At 36.8% G+C, this 24,470-nt stretch overlaps 1 protein-coding gene across 1 annotated transcript in view; it reads right to left on the bottom strand.

The window, feature by feature from the left end:
- Positions 1–24,262, bottom strand: part of DLAT (dihydrolipoamide S-acetyltransferase) — a 30,346-nt gene extending 6,084 nt beyond the window's left edge. The window contains exons 1-11 of the mRNA XM_045837789.1: positions 23,902–24,262; positions 23,347–23,448; positions 22,640–22,764; positions 22,329–22,479; positions 19,235–19,361; positions 17,353–17,540; positions 16,165–16,318; positions 6,673–6,740; positions 4,995–5,087; positions 4,543–4,650; positions 476–591 (exon numbers count right to left, since the gene is read on the bottom strand). Of these exons, the coding sequence (XP_045693745.1) occupies positions 476–591; positions 4,543–4,650; positions 4,995–5,087; positions 6,673–6,740; positions 16,165–16,318; positions 17,353–17,540; positions 19,235–19,361; positions 22,329–22,479; positions 22,640–22,764; positions 23,347–23,448; positions 23,902–24,180 (1,511 nt within the window). The 5' untranslated portion in view covers positions 24,181–24,262. The remainder of the gene's footprint in view (positions 1–475; positions 592–4,542; positions 4,651–4,994; positions 5,088–6,672; positions 6,741–16,164; positions 16,319–17,352; positions 17,541–19,234; positions 19,362–22,328; positions 22,480–22,639; positions 22,765–23,346; positions 23,449–23,901) is intronic.
- Positions 24,263–24,470: the final 208 nt, after the last annotated feature.

The following is a 24,470-nucleotide window of genomic DNA, read 5'->3' as shown; positions in this document are numbered from 1 at the left end:
TCAGTTTCTTCATCTAAACATGGGAGTGAAACACCTAACTCATTAAGTGGTCACAAGGAGTAAATGAGACAACATGTGAAAGACACTGGGCACCATGCTAGTCACATGCCACCATAATACTAATAAATACTGTTTTCTGGATAGTTTCCAAATTTGCTCTCCCTCTAAAGTTCAGAACTAACTGATGAACAAAAATCATATCAACCTTGCTCTGTAAGAGTCATTATCAATTTAATTGTACATATTCATACACTGATCTCCCTTTCCTGAACTAATACAAAGAATTTGTAGTCTTTACTAAGTTAATTTAGCAATGCCTCATAAATAGTTTTATGTTGTTTTCAATTTATTTTTGTCTATGGAAGTCATCTCCCCCTCTGTATTCCATTTCTCTGTAACCCCCATATTCCTGGTTATATATTACATAAGAAAACTGCTGATGGATATACACCTTCCCCAGCAGTGTTATACTTACTGTCTTATAACTGTGTCCAGCCAAGAAGAATTTGCTTCAGGAACTTTTAAACATGCCAAAGCTGAAGCTTTTATGAGGAAATCATTGACAGAAATTTTGCTTTTTCCTTGTAACATCTGCAAAGACAAGAAACTACTGTAGTTTCTTAAATTCTCTTCCCAAATACTGAAATGATATAATCTTGAGAAAGGGGGCTAGAGGTAGATATATAAATGTCCTGATGTGGAAAGGATAAAATGATACCAGAAGTTGGTTCTTTTGTCTTTTTAATGTAGGCGTTTACAGCTATAAGTTTCCTGCTAAACAATGCTTTAGCTGCATTACATAAGCTATGGTATTTTGTGTCTTCATTTCATTTATCTTAAAACCAGAAGTTGGTTCTTTGAAAACAACAGATATTTAGCTAGACTGACAAAGAAAAAGATTCAAATTCCTCAAACTGGAAATGAAGTAGACATTACTTCCTAATGTACAGAAATAAAAGGGATTATAGGTAATAGTATGAACAACTATATGTCAACACATTAGAATAATCTTGATGAAATGGACAAATTCTTGAAAAAATACAAACTACCAAAACAAAACTAAAAAGGAACAGGAGCTCTGAATAGATCTATAATTACTAAAGAAAATGAATTGGTCATTTAAAAACCACTCACACAGAAAAACCTAGACCTAGGTGACTTCACTGGTGAATTATACCAAACATTTAAAGAATTAATATCAATTCTTTACAAACTTTTCAAAAAAAAATACAGAAGAAGAAGGAACCATTTCTCATTCATTCCATGAGGCCGGTATTAGCCGATAACCAAAACCAGACCAAGATATCACAATAAAAAAAGAAAAAAAAAACAAAACCAAAATACCTATAGGTCAGTATCCCTTTTGAATATAAATATGGAAATCCTGAAAAAAATACTCTAGCAAACCAAATACATCAATATATGATAAGAATTATTCACGATGACAAAATTGGATCAGGAGAGCAAAGTTGCTTTAACATTTAAAAGTTGATTAATGTAATAATTAATGATTAAATAATTAAATCAATAACTAAATAATCAATTAATGTCCTAATCCTATTAGGACAAAAAAACACACAACTATTCAATAGACTCAGAAAAGCATTTGACAAAATTCAACACCCCTTCATAATGAAAACATTCAACAAACTAGAAGTAGAAGGTAACTTCCTGATGATAAAACAGATCTACAACAACTCCACAATCATCATCATACTTCAATGGTAAAAAACTTATTTCCAGAAAACTGTACTTGAACAATGATTAAAATAAAATTAGAAAAAAAAACCCAAAATAATAAAAAAATAAAAATAAATAAAATAAAAACTTATTTCCCCCTAAGATCAAGAACCAGACAGGACATCCACTATTGCCACTTCTACTCAACATTGTACTAGATGTGCAAGCCAGAGAAGTTAGGCAGTAAAAGAAAACAAAAGGCATCCACATTGGAAAGGAAAAAGCAACACCATCTTCATATGCAGATGACATGATTTTGTCTATAGAAAATCCTAAGGAATACCATAAAAAACAAGGTTGCAGGATACAATATACAAAAGTCAATTGTATTTCTAAACAACAGCAACAAGCAGCAACAAACAATGTAGAAATAAAATTTACAACTATTAAAAAGAGGAAAACCTACAGATAAATTTAATAAAAGAAGTATAAAAACTTGACTCTGAAACTGTAAAAATTGCTGAAATTAAATAACTAAATAAATGGAAAGATATCGCATGCTCTTAGGGTGGGAATACTTAATATTGTTAAGATGGCAATACTACCCAAATTGATCTCAAGATCCCTAGCCCTACAGGAAACATCCAAAATAGCCAAATCCTTAAGACAGAAAGTAGATTAGTGGTTGTTTAGGGCTGGAGAGGATGGGAGTATTGGGTCAGAGGTTATACCTAATAGATGTATGGTTTCATTTAGGGATGATAAAAATATTCTAAAATTTATTGAGGTGATTGGGTTTACAACTCTGAATATATTAAAACCCACTGAATTTTAAAGTGTAAATGGTGAATTGTTGCTATTTAATTATATCTGAATAAACAATTTAAAAGAATTGAATAAAACAGTACACTGGATATATATTTTTCATGTCTAATTTCCCCAAAAATATAAAATAGCTTTATTATTTTGACAATGAAGTATGCCATCATCTGTAATCCCTGAGGCCAGTTACAAAGTTGTGTTGATGCTTCTTCACTGCTTCATTCGTCCATTCATGCACCTAAATTTGAGTCTATAACTCTGCAGCCCTGGACATCAAACAGTGAAAAAAAATGGATAAAAATTCTACTCTCAGCGAGCTCACATTCTAAAGGGGTGTCTATAAGAGAAACATACAGTATGTTAAACAGAGTTAAGAACTAAGGAAAAATAAAGCTGGGAAAAAGAACTAAAGAGAGAACTCATTCACCTCACTCTTCTCTTAACTTTGGAATAAGGTGACCAGAGGAAACCAGAGGTGATACTGAATCAAATCCTTATGGAGGTGCAGGAAAAATCCAAGTGGATACTAAAGAATATTCCATGTGGAGGGAACAGCATGTCCTAAAGACCTCAAGTAGGAGTATACAGGTAGTGTTGAGGAATAGCAAGGCAGCCATTGTGTCTGCAGCAGAGCTAACAAGTAGGAAAGTAGTAAGAGAGGAAGTCAGAGAGGTTATAAATAGCCCATGTAAGGCCCTGTGTGCCACTCTAAGGAGTTTGGGTTATACTTTGCATCTTCTTGAGTATGTCTTATATTCCTCTCTCCTCCTCCTCCATTCTTAATACAGACCTCCAATCCAGATCCTTATTACCATCACTTCATGCTTATATGACATGCAAAAACAGTCTCTATCATTAAGGTATGCCAGTATATATTTATGGCACTAATTTTTCTTAAAATATTGGTATGTCACTTTTTTTTTTTAGAGTATGTTATTAAAGCTGGTGACAATGAAACAAGGGCTTAGGATAGAAGAAACAACAAGAGAGCTCCCAGGCAGGGCTACTTTTGGCTTATTCAAAAGTCAGTGAAAAGGGGGCCTTGGAGACAGCTTCAGGAAGTTAGCTTGGGACAAGCTGCCACTGCCTATTGCTCCTTTGGTTGCAAGTCTCTTGAGGACCCTTGGAGTTTAAAAGAGAACAGTAAAGATGCACACCACAGAGGGAAGAAAGGTGTGGGCATGTTCCCAAGCAGGGAAATGTGCCCATGTCACTTTTACTTAATGTTTAATTCATAAAGTCCAAATTCTTCTGCATATAAATCAAGGTGTTCCCTAAACCAACAACTGTATCCACTCTAGAAAAGGTAACCTATCTCCACATATGCTAAAGTTATTTCCTTTTTGAAAGGTACTTTGTCTTTATGATACACCATCATAAGAATGAACTTTCTTCAACTTTTTTGCCAATCCAAATGCTTCCTATTCACAATTCAACCAAGTTTTTCCTACAACACACTGAATTCTCCAACTACTTTCACTGGTCTCCCCATTCTCTGAACTCCTATAACACTTAACTATATGATATAATCTAGCAGATGAGGGGCATTACCACAAAGAGACTGATCTACAAAAGAATACTTTTACTTTACTAAAAAATTGCCTCCTCTTTTTTTCCACATGCATTATCTCCCTAATTAGATCATAACTCATGGAGAAAGACTATGCCTTAGGCTATGTTCCCAAAAATGCCTTATACTAATCATTATGTAAGTGCTTTATAGTACTTAAATATAAACACAAAGTAAACATACTGTTTCTTACATATCAAAAAAACTCAAGTCATCTCACAGAATCACAGTGACTCTGCTAAGCTAAAATGGATCCATGGCAAAGTCAACTTTAAATCATAGGCTTAAATCAAGGGTTAGAAAAACGAAAATTCTCCAGGATAGTCTTTGCAAGTTAAAATTAAGATGACACTCATTTTCCATCATCAATCGGCACACTATTACAAAAAATATGGGCAAAAAAGGAAATGTTTAGCAGGGAAAAGCAAGATTTTTAGAATTTACAGAGTTGGAATTTCCAGACCTTTTACCTTATTAAGTTCTTTCCGTACCAACAAAACTTCTCCCATGTTGACATCAATAGAAAGGTAATAATGAGGTATGGTTTGCTTAGATTGCATTAACCGTTGTGCAATAACCTGAAATCAAAGAGATTATAAAGTTGATTATATTGAGTTGAGATGACACTTTACCTAATTCAGGGTTCTGTTTGCCCCTTTACCCTGTTCCCTAGTAATGCTTACCTCAAAAGCATAATTAGATTTGGAAGATGGAAGGCTATATCATACTTAGCCCCTTCTAACAGTATTTAATCATAATGTACTGTTTGTTTATCCCAACTACTTAACTGGCCAAACATCTCTTAAAGTAATCATCTAAGATTCTACACTAAAAAAAAAAAAACAACTCTTAGTGTTTTAAACTGTGGATGCAATAAATGTGCCCCAACAGCATAAGTTCCAGATTATCATAGTACTCTTACTCGACGAATGTTGCTGATGGGGATATCTGTGAAGACACCTGTAGGAACTGGTGCCACTCCTGGAGCCGGGGGAGGCACAGCAGCTGCTGGAGGCTATGGGAAAATAAAAAATACTCTTAGTAACTAGGGCTCAACCTTAGCATAAGCAATTGGGAACAACTCCTTATAACTCTTGTACAGATGACAAAATAAAAATTAAAAGGCTTACAGAAAAATAGCTATTTCTAGTCCAAGAGATCAAAAAGGACTCAGATTTGGATGTGCTTGTTTAAGAGCTTTGTTTTTAATTTTTATACTTGGAATTTTGTAATCATGTTTTAAGTGTCATTTTTCTTTAAGCTAGAGTATGTTTAATGATTAGTTTATGCCAAAATAATTTTATTTTAGCAAAATTATCTTCAAAAAAAGGAATCAAAGCATTGTTAAATTGAAAGGATTAAGAGAGAAACTTAAGGTAATTCATTTTCTTGAACAGTGTTAAGAAAAATAACAAATCTTTAATTTTAAAGCAAATACCTAAGTAACTAAAACATTTTCCTTACTTTTAGTTGACTGTCTTAGCAACTTAACCAATCAAACAAAAGTTGGCTATGTGAATTTAATCCTCGTGGGAATAATTAACCACATAAACTCTAAATAAACAACTTGCAAGCATGCTTTTAAAAACAGGGCCTTGCCCTGACCAGTATTACTCAGTTGGTTGGGCATCATACTGCAAAGCAAAAGGTCACTGGTTCACTTCCTGGTCAGGGAACATGCCTATGCTACAGGTGAAGTCCCAGGTTGGGGGCACATACAAGAGGCAACCAATCAATGTTTCCCTCACATATAGATGTTTCTCTCCTCTTTGTCCTTCCCTTTCCCTCTCTCTAAAAATAAATAATATTTTTTAAAAGATTTTATTTATTTATTTTTAGAGGGGAAGGGAGGGAGAAAGAGAGGAAGAGATACAACAACGTGTGGTTGCCTCTCACATACCCCCTACTGGGGACCTGGCCCACAACCCAGGCATGTGCCCTAGCATGGGAATTGAACTGGCAACCCTTTGGGTCACAGGCCAGCGCTCAATCCACTGAGCTACATCATCCAAGGCAAAAAATAAATAAAATTTCTTTAAAAATTAAAAAAGAAGGAGTAATGATTAAACACACACACAAATAAATAAATAAGTAAGTAAATAAATAAATAATAGAGCCTGGCCATGGCAAGGCTCAGGTGAATCGAGCATCACCCTGTACACCAAAAGGTTGTGGGTTCAATCCTTAGTTGGGACACATACAGGAGGCAACCTATCAATGTTTCTCTCTCATATGGATGTTCCTCTTTCTCTCTCTCTCTCCCCCTCTCATTTTCTCTCTCTAAAATCAATAAAATAAATACATAAATAAATAACAGGACCTGAATAAAAAGAAAAAGATGTATTAGAAAAAATTTAGTATTACTATTTAAAAAACCCCAATTTGGGAAGCATGTCAATATAGTGTATCATCTTTGCTTTTATAGAGGAATGTAATATTCATATCCATATACTGTAGCCAGTGACATTAGACAACTAATGTTGAAACACAGTTCCGGTTAAGCTATTTCATTCATAAACACTGTATGAAAGGGTCTAACAGGCTGAACAAAGCACTTTGCAGGGGATCAACTAGGAAATAAAAAAGCCAATGTAACTCACAGGAGCAGCTTTAGTAGGCACAAAGGAGTCAATGTCCTTCTTGATGATTCTGCCTTCTGGTCCAGTCCCTGGAAGATACATAAATAACAATCAAATAGATGACAACCTACTGCTGGTTCCTCAAGGAGGCCAACACTGTGGTCCTGAAGTGCAAGCTCAGAAGGGTTCTCTTCCAAAGACTCTCTGAAGGGATCAAGGTCTTAATCCTGCCCCTTAAAGTTCTCCCTAAAAATACCAGCTTTTATCAATTATTAATTTTAATTCAGAGTGTTCTTGCTCGATTTGTGGTGGTTCTTTGCTTTTTAACTATAGCAAGCATTCCTCTTTTAAAGTTTATCTAATTATCTGTACTTCATTTTTTCATCTTATTTACTTTTAAATTGGGAAATACCAGCATAAAGATAATTCTGAGTACAATTTATACCTCCAAAAGGAAATCTAAGTGCCTCCTCTTGGTTACTTCAAAAAAAGTCCTTTTGAACCCTGAAGTAGATCTCATTTGGGTTCTAGATTCATTTGATCATTAAGAATTCCTTTTGTACAGTGTCAACAGTTATGGAAACAACTGTTTTAGATAAATCAGGCAAGTCAACTTTTTCAACTCAAAACAGTGTAACCATCAGTCATAATGACCTCATCTTTACAACCATTCATTCCTTATGTGGTTTCCACTTTCCACAGCTTTCTCATAGTATTGGGTTGGCCAAAAAAATCTGTTTAGTTTTTTTCCATAAAATAAAAATCACATTTCTTATTTTCACCAATAACTTTATTGATTTGGATATTTTGTGTATGTTGGCTATCTCCCACATGGATTAACTGATGGTTCTCAATTAATGTCTCCATTTGACAGCTATCAACTTCAAATGATCTTCCTGACCTCGGAGCATCATCCAGAGAGAAATTTCTGGCATGAAACTTCATGAACCAGTTTTGACACATTTGATCAGTCATAGCACCTTTTCCATACAGTGCACAAATCTTTTTTCCATTTCAGTTGCATTTTTACCTTTCATCTTCAATACTAAAATAGCTACACAAAAATTCACCTATTTTGATAATTTAAAAAAAATGCATGCTGATCTGATAGCTGTCACAATACAATCTAACAAAATTGTTCTGAATGAAGTTCAAGACAACTAAGCACTACTAGAGCCCTCTTACGGAAGAAACTTTTGGCCAACCCAATAGCTGAGGCTGTAAACTGGCCTGTGTTAAGAGTCTCTGAAGGAAACAAGTATAATGCCACACTTGAGGAAAGACCTCCAAAGTTCTCTTAATAGGTTTAATTTTATTTTTAATTTCCTTCCTTTTCCCATCTATAATCTCTTAAGTTTAACTTCAGACCCAAGTAGATAATCTTGAACCTTAATTTTAAGGAGACTCAGGATTTAGTTATTAAAATACCTTTTATATAGGCCCACTTCTAGAATGGTCAAATTTATTCATTGGCCCCCAAGGCAAACTTTTAAAAGGATTCTCTTTGTATGCAGTTCATCCCAACTCCTTTCCCTCATTGTGAGAACTGAGTTGGCGAGGATTGTTTATTCTCACCAGGAGCTCTAGAACAGAGGCAGTAGTATCCCTATTAGATTCCCCTCCTTTATAAAAGACAGAAACCATAACCTCCCCTTAAAAATAAAGCTGATCTGGACTCCACAAGTCCTCAAAGGGAGGAAAGCTGCAGTACTGCCTTGCCTTATGCTAACCTTCAGCCACCTGCAAGAGTTTCCTATTAGGAGTTAGTCAAGATCTTTTAAATTCTTTTGCCTATTTCCCTAAAAAGGAATAGGCCATCATAAAGCAATATGATAAAGGGAAGAATACTAAACTAGGATAAAAAATATAGGGTTGTTGTCAAACATAAACTAAACATAACTACAGTCACTTAACCTCATCTGGTCTTCAGTCTCACCTATAGGTCAGAAACAGTAATACTGTTCTGACAGTATTACTGTCACAGGAACGTTGTGAGGATAAAATGGGGAGTGATAAAATTGCCAGTTATAAAAACACTCACAAGGATGTGAAGTACAGCATAGGTAACACAGTCAATAATATTGTAATAACTCTGTATGATGTCAGATAGGTATGAGACCTATCAGGGTGAACACTTCATAAGGCATATAAATGTCTAGTCACTATTGAACACCTAAAACTAATATAACATTGTATGTCAACTGCAAAATTGAAAAATGGGATAGTGATGTGAAAGTGCTTTGAAAAAGAAAACATAATATGGGTAGCTTTGAGACAAATCAAACTCTGAACATCAGGATTTAAGATTTGAAAATTTCTCCCCAAATGATTACATTTTAGTTACATTTGCTGAGTAATCTGTCCATCCAGGGAGGGGAAGGGGACTGGAGATTAAGCCCAATAACCAATGGCCAACGATTTAATCAACCATGTCTTCTTACTGAAACCCTTATAAAAATAAAAACTCTAGAATAACGAGATTTGGAGAGTTCCCAGGTTGGTAAACACATCACTGTGCTAGGAGGGTAGTGACCCCAGAGAGGGTATGGAAGCTCTGCACCCCACCAACCTACAACCCCATACCTTGTCCCATGCATGTCTTCTATTTGTTCCTGAGTTGCATCCTTTAATGAACTGGTAATAATAAGTGAAGGGTTTTCCTGAATTCTATGAATTGTTCTAGTAAATTAGTGAACCAGAGGTGGGATGGGGTGTTCTTAGGAACTTCTGATTTACCACCAGCGGATGAGAGGTATGGGTGGTCCCAGGATTTAAATTGTCATCTGAAGTAGGAGCAGACTCATGGGAATGAGCCCTTAAACCAGGGGTGTCCAACCCATGGCCCACTGGCCCGCATGCAGCCCAGGATGGCTATGAATGTGGCTCAACACAAAACTGTAAATTTACTTAAAACATTATGGGATTTTTTTTGTGATTATGTGTCACAATGTCATGTAAAATAAACATATGTATGCTCTCGCTATTTGTATGCACACCTGGCTTCAGTTTTATGGCGGTGTGTGGCTTCCACTGTGTTATCCTACCAAGGGCAGACAGTAGAATTGACACCATCAGACGTTACATGTGCTCATGGTGACTTAGCGGGACAGCGATCATCAATAATATTTCAACCTATCATTGCAACGTTAGGTGTTTAATGTTATTTAGAAGTCAGGTAAGCATTCTTATTTGATTATTAAAGGTACTTCCACACCTTGGCAGTGCCTCACATATCACCCGCCATGCTTTATAACTGGCCCTCTACCTCGCCCTGCATCAGCAGCCAAGAGGGCTAAGGAAGGGCCCAAACCTTGCTATTTTCCTGTCAATTAATTTTCATAATAAAAATAAATAAAGTCCCTTAATTATTATTTTTTTAATCCCAGCACAACTTCAATAATGTCTCAATAGAAAAAAGAATCCCAACCTGAACAGGGGAGGACATACAGAGGGCCCATAGACACATGAAAAAATGTTCAATGTCACTAGCCATCAGAGAGATGCAAATTAAAACCACCAAGAGATACCACTTCACACCTGTCAGAATGGCCATCATTAATAAATCAACAAACAACAAGTGCTGGCAAGGTTGTGGAGAAAAGGGAACCCTAGTATCCTGTTGGTGGGAATGCAGACTGGTGCAGCCACTGTAGAAAACAGTATGGAATTTCCTCAGAAAATGGAAGATGGAACTGCCTTTCCATCCAGTGATCCCACTTCTGGGACTATACCCTAAGAATCCTGAATCAATTCAAAAGAACCTATGCACTCCAATGTTCATAGCAGCATTATTTGTAATAGTCAAGTGCTAGAAACAGCCTAAGTGCCCATCAGTAAATGAGTGCATCAAACTGTGGTACAGCCCTGGCTGGTGTGGCTCAGTGGATTGAGTGCCTGCCTGAGAACCAGAGGGTGGCTGGTTTGATTCCCAGTGGAGCACATGGGTTGCGGGACAGGTCCACGGTAGGAGATGCATGAGAGGCAATCACACATTGATGTTTCTCTCCCTCTCTTTCTCCTTCTCTTCCTCTCTCTCTCTAGAAATAAATAAATATCTCAAAAAAAAAACAACAACAAAAACCTGTGGTACATTTACACAATGGGATACTATTCAGTAGAAAGAAAGAAGGGACTCCTACTCTTTGCAACAGCATGGATGGAACTGGAGAGCATTAAGCTAAGTGCAATAAGCCAGGCAGTGAAAGACAAGTATGTAGTGGACCGTTCTGCATGGCATGGGCCAGCTCCCACTCAGAGATGCACAGGACCCATGCCCACAGATAGGTTCTCCTGTGGGGAATCAGGCCTGCAATGTACCTAGGCCGCTCTGAGTCTTGCTTTTTGCTAAAACTCCCTCACCCTGAATTGAGGACATTTACTGCAAAGTAACTTCCTAAAATCCATGCTAAACCTTCCAAGGATGAGTGTAACCAGTTCAACCACTTTTGCCTTTTCATTTGCAAATATCCCCCTTTTCTGTGATGCGATTAGCTGCACTGGCTCCTTTGTTTTCTGTAAAAGGTAACCACCTAAAGCGAGCCTGTGCATAGTAAATGAGGACCATCAAGTAATGGGCGGAGAAACCCAATAAAGGCCTGTCATGGCAGAGGCCGCAGCTTTTGCTTCCCTTGAGAGAAAAGCCATGCCGTCCCTTTTCCTCCATCAGATTCAGTAATCCATATGAATGTCTCATTTTATCCATAATGATGTAGACACTGTGGGCCAGTGTCTGCATCACAAATACCATATGATCTCACCTGTAAGTGGAACCTAATTAACAAAAGAAACAAATGAGCAAAATAGAACCAGAGACATGGAAATAAAGAACAAACTGACAGTGATCAGAAGGGAGGGGAATAACAGGGGGAAGAAGGGGAAGGGGCAAGGCAAGGAACATGAATAGAGGACTTGTAGGCATGGACAATGAGGGGTACTGACTGTGGGAGTGGAGGGGACGGGGCAGGGGACAGCAATGGGGAAAAAGGTGAGACAACTGTAATTGAACAACAATAAAAAAAAGGAATCCCCCAAAATAAAAATTACAGATGAAGGAAGGCTGTTCAATGAAAAGTGCACAGGTGACTACTTTTTTGTTGAAACAAATAGTAAGATGTTCTGCTTAATTTGTAGGGAATTTGTGCAAGTTTTCAACTATAATTTTAAAAAGCATTAGATACAAAAACATGTTGCCAAATTCAATGTAAATGAAGGATTTTGTCATGACAAAACAGTGGAACTAAAGAAAGTCTGTCTTCACAAAAATTTTTCCAAAACGTTACAACTCAGGCAGATTCCATTGTAAAAGCCAGTTATGTAGTAGGATATTTAATGGCAAAAATAATCGAAACCATTTACTGGTGGCGAGTTTATCAAGCAGTGTATAGAAAGCATGGGAGATACAATCTGCCCCCGCAAAAAGGAGATATTTCTAAAATTAGTTTGTCTTGCCAGAGTAAAGCCAGGTGAACTGAAGAAACTGGAAAAATCTAACAAAAGAATTTTTGAAAGTAAAGCTGCTAATTTTAAATTTTATGTTTTGGCGATAGAGGATAGCACTGATGCTACAGATATGGCTCAACTTGCCATTTTTATTAGAGGTATTGATGATGAATGTAATGTTATTGAAGAAATGGCTTCTTTAGTGCCATTAAAAGACAGAACTAAATCAAGAGATTTGTACAAAGCATTAAAAAAATACGTTAAAGCTATTTTCTCAGGCCATTGTCAACATATCTGGTATAGTTACTGATGGTGCCCCAGTGATGGCAGCTAAGAGAGGGATTTGTAAAAGTAATAAAAGATGATATAATTGCCACCCAAAACTCACGTCTAATGAAGTATCATTGCATTGTACATGAAGAAAATTTATGCACAAAAGCTTTAAAATGGATAACGTCATGCAAATCATCATCAAGGCTTTGACCTTCTAAGAGCCAAGGGACTGACTCATCACCAATTTCAGGAATTCCTTAAAAGTACTGATGCTGACTATAGGGATATCATGTACTTTTCGGAAGTAAGATGACTAAGCTGAGGCCAAATGTTGAAAAGATTTTTGGTTTGTGACATGTTATCAAGTCATTCACGGTATCAAAAAACAATTCTGTGCTGAAACTTGACAATGAAAACTGGCTTACAGATTTAGCATTTTTGGTGCTAAAAAAATTAAGTTAACCATGTGTATTCAAGGTAAAAACCAACTTATCAATACAATGTTCCAAAACATAACAGTGTTCCAAATGAAACTGAAATTACAGCAAGCTCAAATTAAGGCAAACAATTTTATGTATTTTGACACGCTGACTAAACACAATCCTTTGAACAATGAAAATATGCCTCCTTGCTTTTTGATTTAGAATTTGAAAACAGACTTCAAGATTTCTGGGAAAATAATATTTTACTTTATTTGCAACTCCATTTTCAGTCAACAGAAATATGTTTGTTACCTGCCAGTTTTCAAATGGAACGCATAGAGCTGCAATCTGACATTCAACTTAAAGAAAAAAAATTGATCATGTCTCTTCACCGGACTTTTATAGGTCCTATCTTCCCAGAGACAAATATCCGTTGCTTCACAATCATGCCTTATTCATGTCATTGCTATTTGGCAGGACCTACATTTGTGAGCAACTATTTTCAAGAACGAAACACATTAATAGTAAAATTATAACCAAAGCACTGATGAGCACCTTGAAAACTGGCTGAGAATTGCAACTACTCTCAAACCAGATACTGATATACTTTCTCAAATACAATGTCAAACATCCCACTAGTTTTATGTTGCCCTTTTTTCTTTTACTTTTATAATAAGGAAAATATTTTAAAAATCAATGGTGTTTTATTACTTAGATATGCACATTTTCTGTATTAGTGGGTCACAAACTTGGGACCTGCTTGACAATTTTAAAAGATTATCAAAAGGGCCGCTGCATAATTAGGGTTATTATGTGAGGATTTTTTTTGCTTACCTGTGGTGGCAGACATCACAAAAATTATACATGGACCTTTTTTTGCTCATCTGCTTTTGTTACTGTTTGTGTATTTAACGTATGGCCCAAGACAACTCTTCTTCCAGTGTGGCTCAGAGACACCAAAAGGTTGGACACCCCTGCAATAAACTGTGGAATCCAATGCTAACTCTGGATAGTTAGTGTCAGAATAAGATTGAATTGCCGGATACCCAGCTGATGTTGTAGAAATGATTGTTAGTGTGGAAAAAAAACACATTTGGTGTCAAAAGTGGTGTCAGAAAATGCTACACAATCACTGATCCTCTGTTTACTTATTCTAAGCCATTCCCTTGTTTTACTGTAAAATTCATTCCACTTCATCAAGATCTTCACTCCAATGACTCCTCTATTCTCATCATCCATGTCTCCTCTTTCCTTCATTTCCTCCTTACCCAGTTTACAATCTATAGATCATTGTTATAATCACTCCCTGATCAAACTCTAAAATGTTGGCCTTCTCAATGCCAGCAGAGTTGCTTAATGTTGCTGGAGGAAAAAAGCACACACCTAACTGACTATACTATAAATTCAGAGTCACAAACCTAAAATAGACACACAAAACTACGCTGAAATTATGTTTTCCTTGAATTCACTTTCCCAGTCTCTGAGAACACTATACAATCTAACCTCAAACCTCCACACACTCATTCTCCAGCTGATACTCTCACTTCATATTTGCCTGATCAAACAGCAACATCCAGAGAGGTACTCACTCAACTCATCCAGCTCCAGAATCCACACTTCTAAATATTATGCTATACTCCCTTTCTTTTGATTCTTTATTGTTGGTAATAAAACCATCTGAAACTAAAATCTTGTCTGTCTTATAAGCAAATGAATGCACAGACAATACTCAGTGAATATTTGTTTAAATAATAAGTGAATCACCTAACTCAAACTGTGCAGTAAGAATATTGGGATGTTTCCACTTATACCTTTAGCAAGGTAGCCAGTGTTGCTAACAAATGATCCTTCTTTACTTGTCTAAATTCTCCAGATATAATTATTAACCCAGTCCTTCTTTCCCTTAAAATTCCAATTTACATGTTGTCCCTGATTCTAATCACATATAAAGAATGGCAATATACTAGTTATATACATTTAGATAGAAAAACAGGTCTTCCAATATTACAAGAATCCTCTGGGGTCCAAATAATTTACAACATTTTATTCTTGAATCTTTGGCAATTGGCTTGCTTTCTAACCACAAAACAATAGATTGTGAACATAATAACCAGCAATGAGTGCCCATAGCTGGACAACTGGGAAAATAACCATTATTTTCTCGAGTGATTAAGGAAGGCAGAACATCTGAAGAGAAGGCAGCATAGGGTAGTGGGAAGAATAAAGCTTTGGAATTAAAGAAATCCAGATTCAAACTGTAACTTTACTGCTTAACAGAAAGGGAGATCCTTTAAGAGTCTATTTTTGTATTCAAAAAAATGTAATGATAATTCTTCAAAAAGTGTTACAAATTAAATGTGGTATTAAGTGATTAGACAATCACTTAATCTTAATTATCTTACATTAAACTTGATGTTGATTTTAGTTTAAAAACATTTATTTAAATACTAGGCAATAATAACAATGTGAACAAAATGAGTTATGTTTTCACTTTTATATTGTACTATTCTAAATATTTCACCTATTTTGATGCACAGTATTATGTCAGTTTTACAGATGTAAAAACAGATGAATTAAGTAATTCATATAAAGGCATATACAAGTAACTGACCAAAGAACTCATTACACAGAAAAATGAGAAAGCCAAAATCAAAACCTAGATGGTATGATTCAAGACCCCATGCTCTTATCACTAAGCTATACTTTTTCTTTGGGGAGAAAGAGATCAGTAAAATACTTTCCTTTGCCCTCTTGGAGTTTTACTTCAGCTTTACGTCAACTTTATTATTTTAAGTCATTTCTAATCACCCAAATTTCATATTATGTTTATGTATTTGTTACAGTCAGCCTAGCACTAATAGAGATTTCTTATTATATAATCAAGTTCTATAATCTAGCTCTGCTGAATAAGCACATTATATATATTTTTAAAGATTTTATTTATTTCTAGAGAGAGGAGAAGGGAGGGAGAAAGAAAGCGAGAGAAACATTGATCAGCTGTCTCTTGTATGCACCCTAACCAGGGACCAAACTCGCAACCCAGGCCTGTGCCCTGACCAGGAATCAAACCTGGGACCTTTTGCTTTGCAGGACAATACCCAACCAAGCCACACCAAGTGGGGCAAGCGCATTACATCTTTACCAATAATTTAGCAGTTCCCATGAACAGACAATTTTAAAAAGCCATCTAAATTATACAGGTAGATCTTAGACTAAGTCTTCCAAGTCTGTGGTGGTAACAAAAGACACATTTCCCTTGCTCATTCTTCTCCTTGTTATCCCAGATAAGACAACTACATATAGTTGTACTTATTAGTCTTAAGGAAGAAACTCAACCAGATTTTAGCTTTACAGCTCCATTCCATAGTAACAGACTTACCTTTCACTTGTGTTAGGTCAATCCCTTTTTCTGCTGCCAATTTCTTTGCAAGAGGACTAACAAACAACCTTCCCTTTGGTCCAGCAGGAGTAGCTGGGGAAGTGGCTGATGGTGTAGGGGCTACAGGTTGGGGAGTTGGAGGAACAGGGGTCACCTTTTTAAAAAAGTTACAAACTGTTAATTTACCACTGCAAAAGTTAGTCTAAAAGGTCAACAGTCTACATTATAAGTCAAAGCTATTTTAATTAACTTTCACCTCTTTCCCAAAGATCATAATGCAGTTTTGTCTCTTAATCAACATAATACAGCTATATGAATAACAGCAATACTTTATGTCAAAAACAAAATAAAGTCAAGCTCTCTTACTCCATCATACCATAGAGGCTTGGAATTTAATATTACTGACCAGTACACATCCTTACAGCCTTTCTTCACTTTGTTCTCTTGCTGCTTTTTTATTTTCATTCTCTTATATCACCAACATTTTTATTTTTACTTAACCTAATTTCGAAATAATAAATTATGTTGGAAGGTTCCATGTTGAAAATACCTTAAGAAACAAACCAAAACTACTACTCTCCAGCTTCCTATGAATACACGGCAGTCAGAAATCAAGTTTTCTCACAGAAATGTGTACCTAGTATACATGTATCTGGCATATACAGAAGCCTTGTTATAGTGTTATCAGTACTCAAAGTTCATACAAGTTCATATTATAGGTATATAGAATATAGTGCATAGTGTCAGACTAAATTCTATGCAAAACAAGCCATGTTATGTCAAGGTTCAAATGTATTATAAATATATTCCTGACCCACTATAATATGTGAATACTGACAGGATTGATAGTGACAAAGATTACACAGCAAATTCTATAGAAAATAGGGAACAAAGCATTACCTTCCATATGCACATCAACATCTAAAGCAGAAAAGGAACATGTCCTCTCAGCTTTGTTCTCAGCACAACTCAAGACAGCAGGAAAAAAAGGAAAGCTACAAGGATCAAATTATTGACCATTAGGTGAATGGTGCAGAGCCACACACCCTGTAGGTCTCCATAAATACTACCTCCTTTCTCATTCATAGAATCTTAGAGCTACATGGAACCTAGAATATCATCTAATTTGATCCTTGAATTCAGAAAAGAATAAAATAAGTGTTCCCTCAATTTTGGAAGCATACCTACCGGGGGAGGAGTAGGTGGCGGTGCCTGTGGTTTTAAATCAGTTACTTCAGTTGGCCTATAGTCAGCAAATGCTGGTATATCTGCCTCTTTTTCTACAATGATACAGAGTGGTGTTCCTAGAGGGACATCTCTTGTTCCTTCTGGGACCAGGATTTTTGCCAGGTAACCTTCTTCTTGTACTTCAAAACCTTAAACAGAAAGAAAAACTAACATGGAACTTAAAGGGCTCCCTGCTCCTCTAAATTCAAAACATAGTTTTAAGTAGGAGGTTCTTCTCCTTCAAACTAGCTAAATAACCTTTTGCAAGCTATTTAACCTTTGTGTCAGCTTCTTTACCTACAAAATGGGGATAATAGAATGCACATCATAGGGATGTTATGAAAATTAAACGAATCAGTATTTTCCAAGTACTTAGAAATAGACCCTGTACAAAGTAAACACTAAATAAATATCTATTAAATAACACTATGAGAGATTATAGACAGTGGTTGTTCTAAACATTTTCCTAAAAACATTTCCTTGGGCAGACCCTATGCAGACCCACAAGACTTTCAGATGGCATTAACTGTACTGGTACAGATCAGAACCACATGGATATTAAATAAAGGGAGCTACTAGGCTTGACAGTGATGTGGGAGTACATCACTAAAGGCATTTTGGGGGTTTTTTAAAGGGGTTATAGTTGGTATTACATCAAATATTTCAACATAAAGAAATACAGTATTACTCGGGTTTCTATAGTGTTGACAACTTACATTTCATTCAACTGCTGCTTTTCCTACAAGGAGCTCACACATGAAGGGTTGCAAAAATAACTAAAGCCCCTGCAAAAGACAATGGTTGCCTTCTCGATCTTGGCTTTCTTTGGTGTTGTGCCTCTCCCTGATGAACACATCTTTGATGAATGCTTCTATACCCCAATTAAGAAATATCAAATAACAGATATTTTAAAAGAAAATAAAGGACTCCAAGGCCACAAGAGAGTTTAAAAAGTTTGACCAAGGTAATATTTCTCTAGTTATTAGTCTCTAGAATATCAGCCTGTATGGTACCATTGGTATTCACAGGAGATACTGGTATGCAAAGCAGATCTATTGTCATCAAGGTTTTTTGTTTGTTTCTCTTTTTTTAACAAACGAATCCTTTTTTCTAAGAGAATCTATGGGGAAAAGCACAATGTGCAAAAAGATGTCCTACTTGTTAAGTCCTCTTTTGCCCATCAAGGAATCATGGGGTTTAAAACCAATGATTTCGTGATTTCAGAACACAATCTGAAAAAAACTACTGCAGAGGGTGCCCAGAACCACCTACTGCATGTTTGGGGACTGGACAGGAAAGAAGATATTTATCTATAAAAACTATAAGTATTATATGGTTATCTATGTGGGTTTTCTTCTGTGCACAAAAATGAATAGGAAATATATGGAAATATGGTATCTGAACATATATCTATATATTTATTTTCTATCAGCCATATCTCAAACTACAAAAACAATCTAAACCCTGATTTCAGTTTTCCCTAAAAGCCACCTTAAATTCTTTGGTATTTCCTGCCTTGGAAATTATTTTCTCCTGTTTCCTCTTTTTTTCCCTTGCTCACTTTAGAGAATGGCAATTCTGACACTGCTTCTCAGTAACATAATAAGGATAAAAAGCAAACTAAGGCCTAAAAATAATCTCTAAATTGACATATCCCTGATTCAATAAAAGTGCCAAATCTGACTATGCACACTTTTGCTATGAAATATCGTGTTCCAGGAAATGAATCCAAAGAATTAAAATGTTTCACGTTATCACTCACTCATTATAGGATAGGACAGCAATCCTCTTCCCTCACTGGAAAACTCAGTGTCTCAACCATTAAGAGCTGAAGAAATCTCACCTATAGTGGCCTTGTCAGTCTCTATCTCTGCCAGTAAGTCTCCTTCACTCAGCTTCTCACCAACTTTTTTTTCCCATCTCTGAACAGTGCCCATGGTCATGGTGGGAGAGAGGGCAGGAAGAACCACCTGTAGAAACAAACAATTACTGCTTAATACGGGCAAGCCTTGGGCACAATGGCATTCAGGCAAGCTTAGTTTCATAGAGTGATGGTAACCATGACAATGCAAACTCCCATCTGCCTGATACCCCCATAACAGCAAAAGTTCAGTGTCTCAACAGTTAAATTATCCTTAGAATCTCAAGGTGTATCATATCAGTGATACCCTGAACCAGCCCCCAAAGTTAAAAGCAATGAGCAGATGGGAAAGATTATTTTTGTAGACAGTCAAAATTAACCCCTCAATTTCTAAGCAAAGAGCCTTTTTTCATCTTTTCTAACACTTAGATTAAGATAGAATTTTTCATTTTCCCAGAATGATCTTGTTCTACACTATGCCATTAAAATTTTGCTGTACTTTGTATTAGTATCTATCTTTTTACTCAAAGGAAATTGCATTTCTTCTAAACTTCCCAGATATATTTCCAAGATTAAAAATAACTAATATTAAGAACTCTTCTGCCCTGGCTGGTGTGTCTTAGTGGATTGAGCACTAGCCTGCAAACCAAATGGTAGCTGGTTCAATTCCCAGTTAGGGCACATGTTTGGGTTGCAGGCTAGGTCCCCAGTTGGAGACATGTGAGAGACAACCACATATTGATGTTTCTTTCTGTTTTTTCCCCTCCCTCCCCCTCCTAAAAATAAAAAATAAAATCTTCAAATTAAAAAAAATTTTTTTAAAAAAGAACTCTTCTTCACAACAGCCACTTCCACACCAATGAAATTTAAACACCAGACTGGCTGCTCTAAATTAAAAATTGTTTTCTTATTTATATGACTTTATATGTGTGTCCATTGAATTTAGATGCTTACTATGGATTACGGATTTTGTTTGCAGTCTTTTTAGTTGTGTGCATTTAATTAACAGTAGGAGTATGCTGAGAGAAAAATCATTTCAACTGATGTCCCAGGAAAGCTGGGAAAAAGGTAAAACAAAATTTAAAATTTTAATTAGAAAACATTTTTAAATGTTTTTCTTGTTCAAAATTTGTCATTTTCATCTACTTATCATTAGTGGAACTGGAATAAAGATGTGGTACATATATATAATGGAATACTACTTAGCCATAAAAAAGATGAAAGATTGCCATTTGGGACAGTATGAATGTATCTTGAGAGTATTGTACTAAGCTAAGTAAGTCAGACAGAAAAGGAGAACTTTATGATTTCACTCATATGTAGGATATAAAACAAAAGGCAACAAAGAAAACACAAACTCAGATATAACAGAATGGTGGTTACCAGAGGGGAAGGAGAGTGGGAGATAATAGAGACGGTGAAGGCAGTCAAATACAAGGTGACAGAACAAAAGTAGACTTCGGGTGGTGAGCACATAACAGAGTACACAGGTGTTGAAGAACAAGGCTGTACTTCTGAAATTTATGTTATTAACCAATGTTCCCAATAACTTTAATAATATTCCTCACATCAAAAAATTAGAGGAACTGATAATCCCTATGCAGTAAAGGATAATTAAGACATAACCCTAATACTTGCACATAAAGACAAACATAAAATGGACAGAAATAAGTTTTCGGTTAACCGAAACGTTCATTTAATTTTTTCTGTACTATAGCTATAGTGGGGCTTAGTTGTTTTTAACTTCATTGGAAACAATTTTGTTAGACTGTATTCTGACAGCTGTCATATCAGTGTGTATTTTTTAAAAAATCAAAATAAGTGAATTTTTGTGTAGTCATTTTAATATGGAAGAAAAAAGCAACATTTTCAGAGTATTATGCTTTATTGCTTCATTGTTTCAAGACAGGGAAAATGCAACTGAAACACACAAAAAAGATTCATGCAGCATATAGAGAAGGTGGTATGACTGACTGAACATGTCAAAAGTGGTTTGCAAAGTTTCTTGATACTACTGATATTTTGGCCAAATAATTCTTTGCTGTGGGGCTGTCTTATGCACTGGAGGATGTTTAGCAGCACCCCTGGGCTCTACCCCCTAGAAGTCAATAGTGGGAGATAGCCGACATATTCAAAATAGCCAAATCAATAGTCATTGGTAAAAATGAATAATGTGTCTTTTATTTTATGGAAAGAACTAAATGGACTTTATGGCCAACCCAATCAGTCTTATGTAGTAAGACAGAATATGCTGAACAAGATGAAATAAATGTATGAACTGAACACCAAGAAAAATTGACCATGAGTGACTGTTAATAATAGATCATGGAGTAAGACATTATGTCCAAAGAAGAAAATGATTCCTATACAAAAATTTCTACAAATAAATTAAGTGAAGGAAAAGTTCTAGTCTTAATACTTTAGGAAAAGGACAGTGGCTTTTCATCCATTTCCAGTAGCTAAAACACACAAACATACATCAGTTGCCCTAATATCTAATCAACTGATTTAATTTCTTAGAAACTGATTTAGTTAATAGAACCAACAGTAATTGTTGCCTTCAGCTTTGTTGCAATGCTATTATGTATGTCTATTCTATATTTATTCTTCATTGTCAGTTTTCTCATTTATTAATACTACTTACTGGACTACTTCACCCACTCTTAGAAAACAGAACACCACATGTCAAGTGAAAACACCAACTGGGGACTTTCATTCTATAGACAGCACTTGAGGCTTACTAAAAACTCTATTTATAGGGGAGTAGGTAGATATAAGTACAACCTCAAAATCTAACATAATGTTCTTAAGTGAGAAATGCCATTCTACTACTTTCTACTATTCTACTTTCTACTATATTGTGGCTGAGAAAGGTTAAAGTTAGTTGTCCGAATTAACACACCTGGAAATAACTAGGAATAAAAGTTGTCAATTTTCATGTTTAAATTTCTATTTCTTTCAAATGCCAAGGGCTAGCCATATTTAATGCCAGCTTCCAGAATGTAATAGCCATCTACAAAAACTAATGAATAAGTAATAAACTTTCTAGAGTAAACACCCAGAGGCTGAGCCTCACCTGCATGTGAGTGGGATATGAGCTACCAGGAGCCTGAGCAGAAGGTGTAGGTGGCGAAGAAGTGGCAGCAGGGGTTGGTGCTGGGGCTGCTTGTGGGGTAGATGCTGCCGAGTCCAATGTATAATTTTTAAAGGCCTCAACATCCTCAGGTCTAAGAAAGAGAAAGAGTGCATAAGTATAAGGGGGATTATAATGCAGATTTAGCTACTACAGAAGGAGTCTTAGGAGCCTTTAACTCCTAAATTGTCAATTCTGGGTTAAAATACTCCACTAGTTACTTAAGTGCTAAAAAGCACCAGGCTACTACTCACTTTTCAACTGTGATACAGATGATCGATCCAACTGGAACATCTCTGGTACCTTCAGCAACAAGTATCTTTGCCATGTAACACTCCTCCGTGCTCTCGAATCCAACAGTAGCTTTATCAGTCTCAACCTTTCAACACAAAAGCAGGAGCTGAGGCTTGTACTGCCAAGTATGAAGATTAGCATGTGTTTACACTATACAACTTATGTAAAGAAATAGTCTCTATCACAGATTTGAATTATTCTTTTTTAATTTTTATTATTATTTTTTAATCCTTACCCAAGGATATGTTTATTGATTTCATTTTATTTTTTTTTTATGTCTATTGATTTCAAAGAGAGGGGAAGGGAGGGGGAGAGAGAGAAAATAAAAAAGAGAAAGAAACACTGATGTGAGAGAGAAACATCACTGATTGCCTACCATACATGCCCCAACCCGGGATCCACCCTGCAGCCTTTAGGTGTATGAGACGCTGCTCAACCAATTGAGCCACCCAGCCAATGCCGAAGGAAATTTTTTTTAACCTTAGCTAAACACTTAGTTTGGTTAGCTGCTGACAATTTATCTAACCAAGCTTCTCTAATATCAAGTTGTAATACACATCTAAGTTTCTTAAGCAGAAGGAATAACTACCCACCCAGCAAGTTAATGCTCATCAGTTTAACTAACTCAGTCCCTTCTAACTTATTTCCATATTTTAAAACAACTTACCTCTGCAATTAGTTCACCTTCATTGATTTTTTCTCCTTCCTTTTTCTCCCAACGGGCAATGGTGCCTGCTTGCATTGTGGGGGAAAGAGAGGGCAATGGAACCTGGAGGAGAAAAAAGAGAAACACTAAATTTAAAAGGGGCTACGAAAAGCTCAGTCCGGTTTAATATTTCATACCATTCAATTTAATTTAATGCAAAGTGTTTGAGTCTCACCACACACTGCGCACTGAGAATATGGGGATATAAACAGAGTTCCTGCCAGATCTCTCCAATGACAAGCTTCCTGTCCCAGAGTCCCGTTGGTCTGACAGAACAAGTATTGTACCTTAGCAGCCATCGGCGTAGAGCCCCAAGTTTGAGGCTCTTCTTTCAATGGAACCAGATCAGGAAAGGGAAACTCAAGAGTTACATCAAAGCTGCGCAGTGGAAAAGAGTCAATGACATATACTGATAGGGGGATGGAGGACCACTGAGGCCTCCGAGGGAATACCCAAGGCGAAGAAGGCGACCCTGAAGGACAAAAGGGTCCTGAGAAGTACAGGTGTGGGGCTCACCTTCTGATGCGGGGGAAGACTATACCAGCGGCGGCCAGGAGCTCCCAAAAGCTGCAGCAGAAAGCGATTCCGTGGTGTGGCCCACAAGCCAGGACGCCAGCCGCAGAGTACCCGGCCTCTACAATACCCAGTGGTCGCGCTGTTGCAACGAGCCGGAGCTGGACTAGCCCGCGGGGCCACGCACAGAACTCCCGGTTCCTCCCATAAGGCGGTCCGCCGAGCCCGGAATCCTGCCCTGGGAGCCGCAGTCTGGGCCCGTCGCGTACAAACGCGCCACATAGTAACACTGCCCCCAACACCCCCAAACCAACGCCGTCTCCGGAGTGACCTCTCCAAGAGCAGTGCGGTGTTGCCGTCAACCAAGACGCGCAGCCGCACGTCGTCGTAAAACAGGCTCCAAAACTTAGCCCCACCCCCCTTCTCTCACCAGAAGTGCAATTAACGACACTCCTTCGGGGCCCTTTGACGGGGGAGGGTGGTTCAAAGTGGGTGAGGACAGTTACTTTGGAACCTCGGAGCGGGAGAATTGAGGCGGAGCCACCGCAGGCTCAAATTTGGGAGAAACCAGA

The sequence above is a fragment of the Phyllostomus hastatus genome, unplaced genomic scaffold (assembly GCF_019186645.2).
Source record: "Phyllostomus hastatus isolate PE091 unplaced genomic scaffold, TTU_PhHast_1.1 phas_contig_113, whole genome shotgun sequence".
In the NCBI taxonomy this organism is placed as follows: domain Eukaryota; kingdom Metazoa; phylum Chordata; class Mammalia; order Chiroptera; family Phyllostomidae; genus Phyllostomus; species Phyllostomus hastatus.
This window is presented reverse-complemented; position numbering and strand designations above follow the sequence as displayed.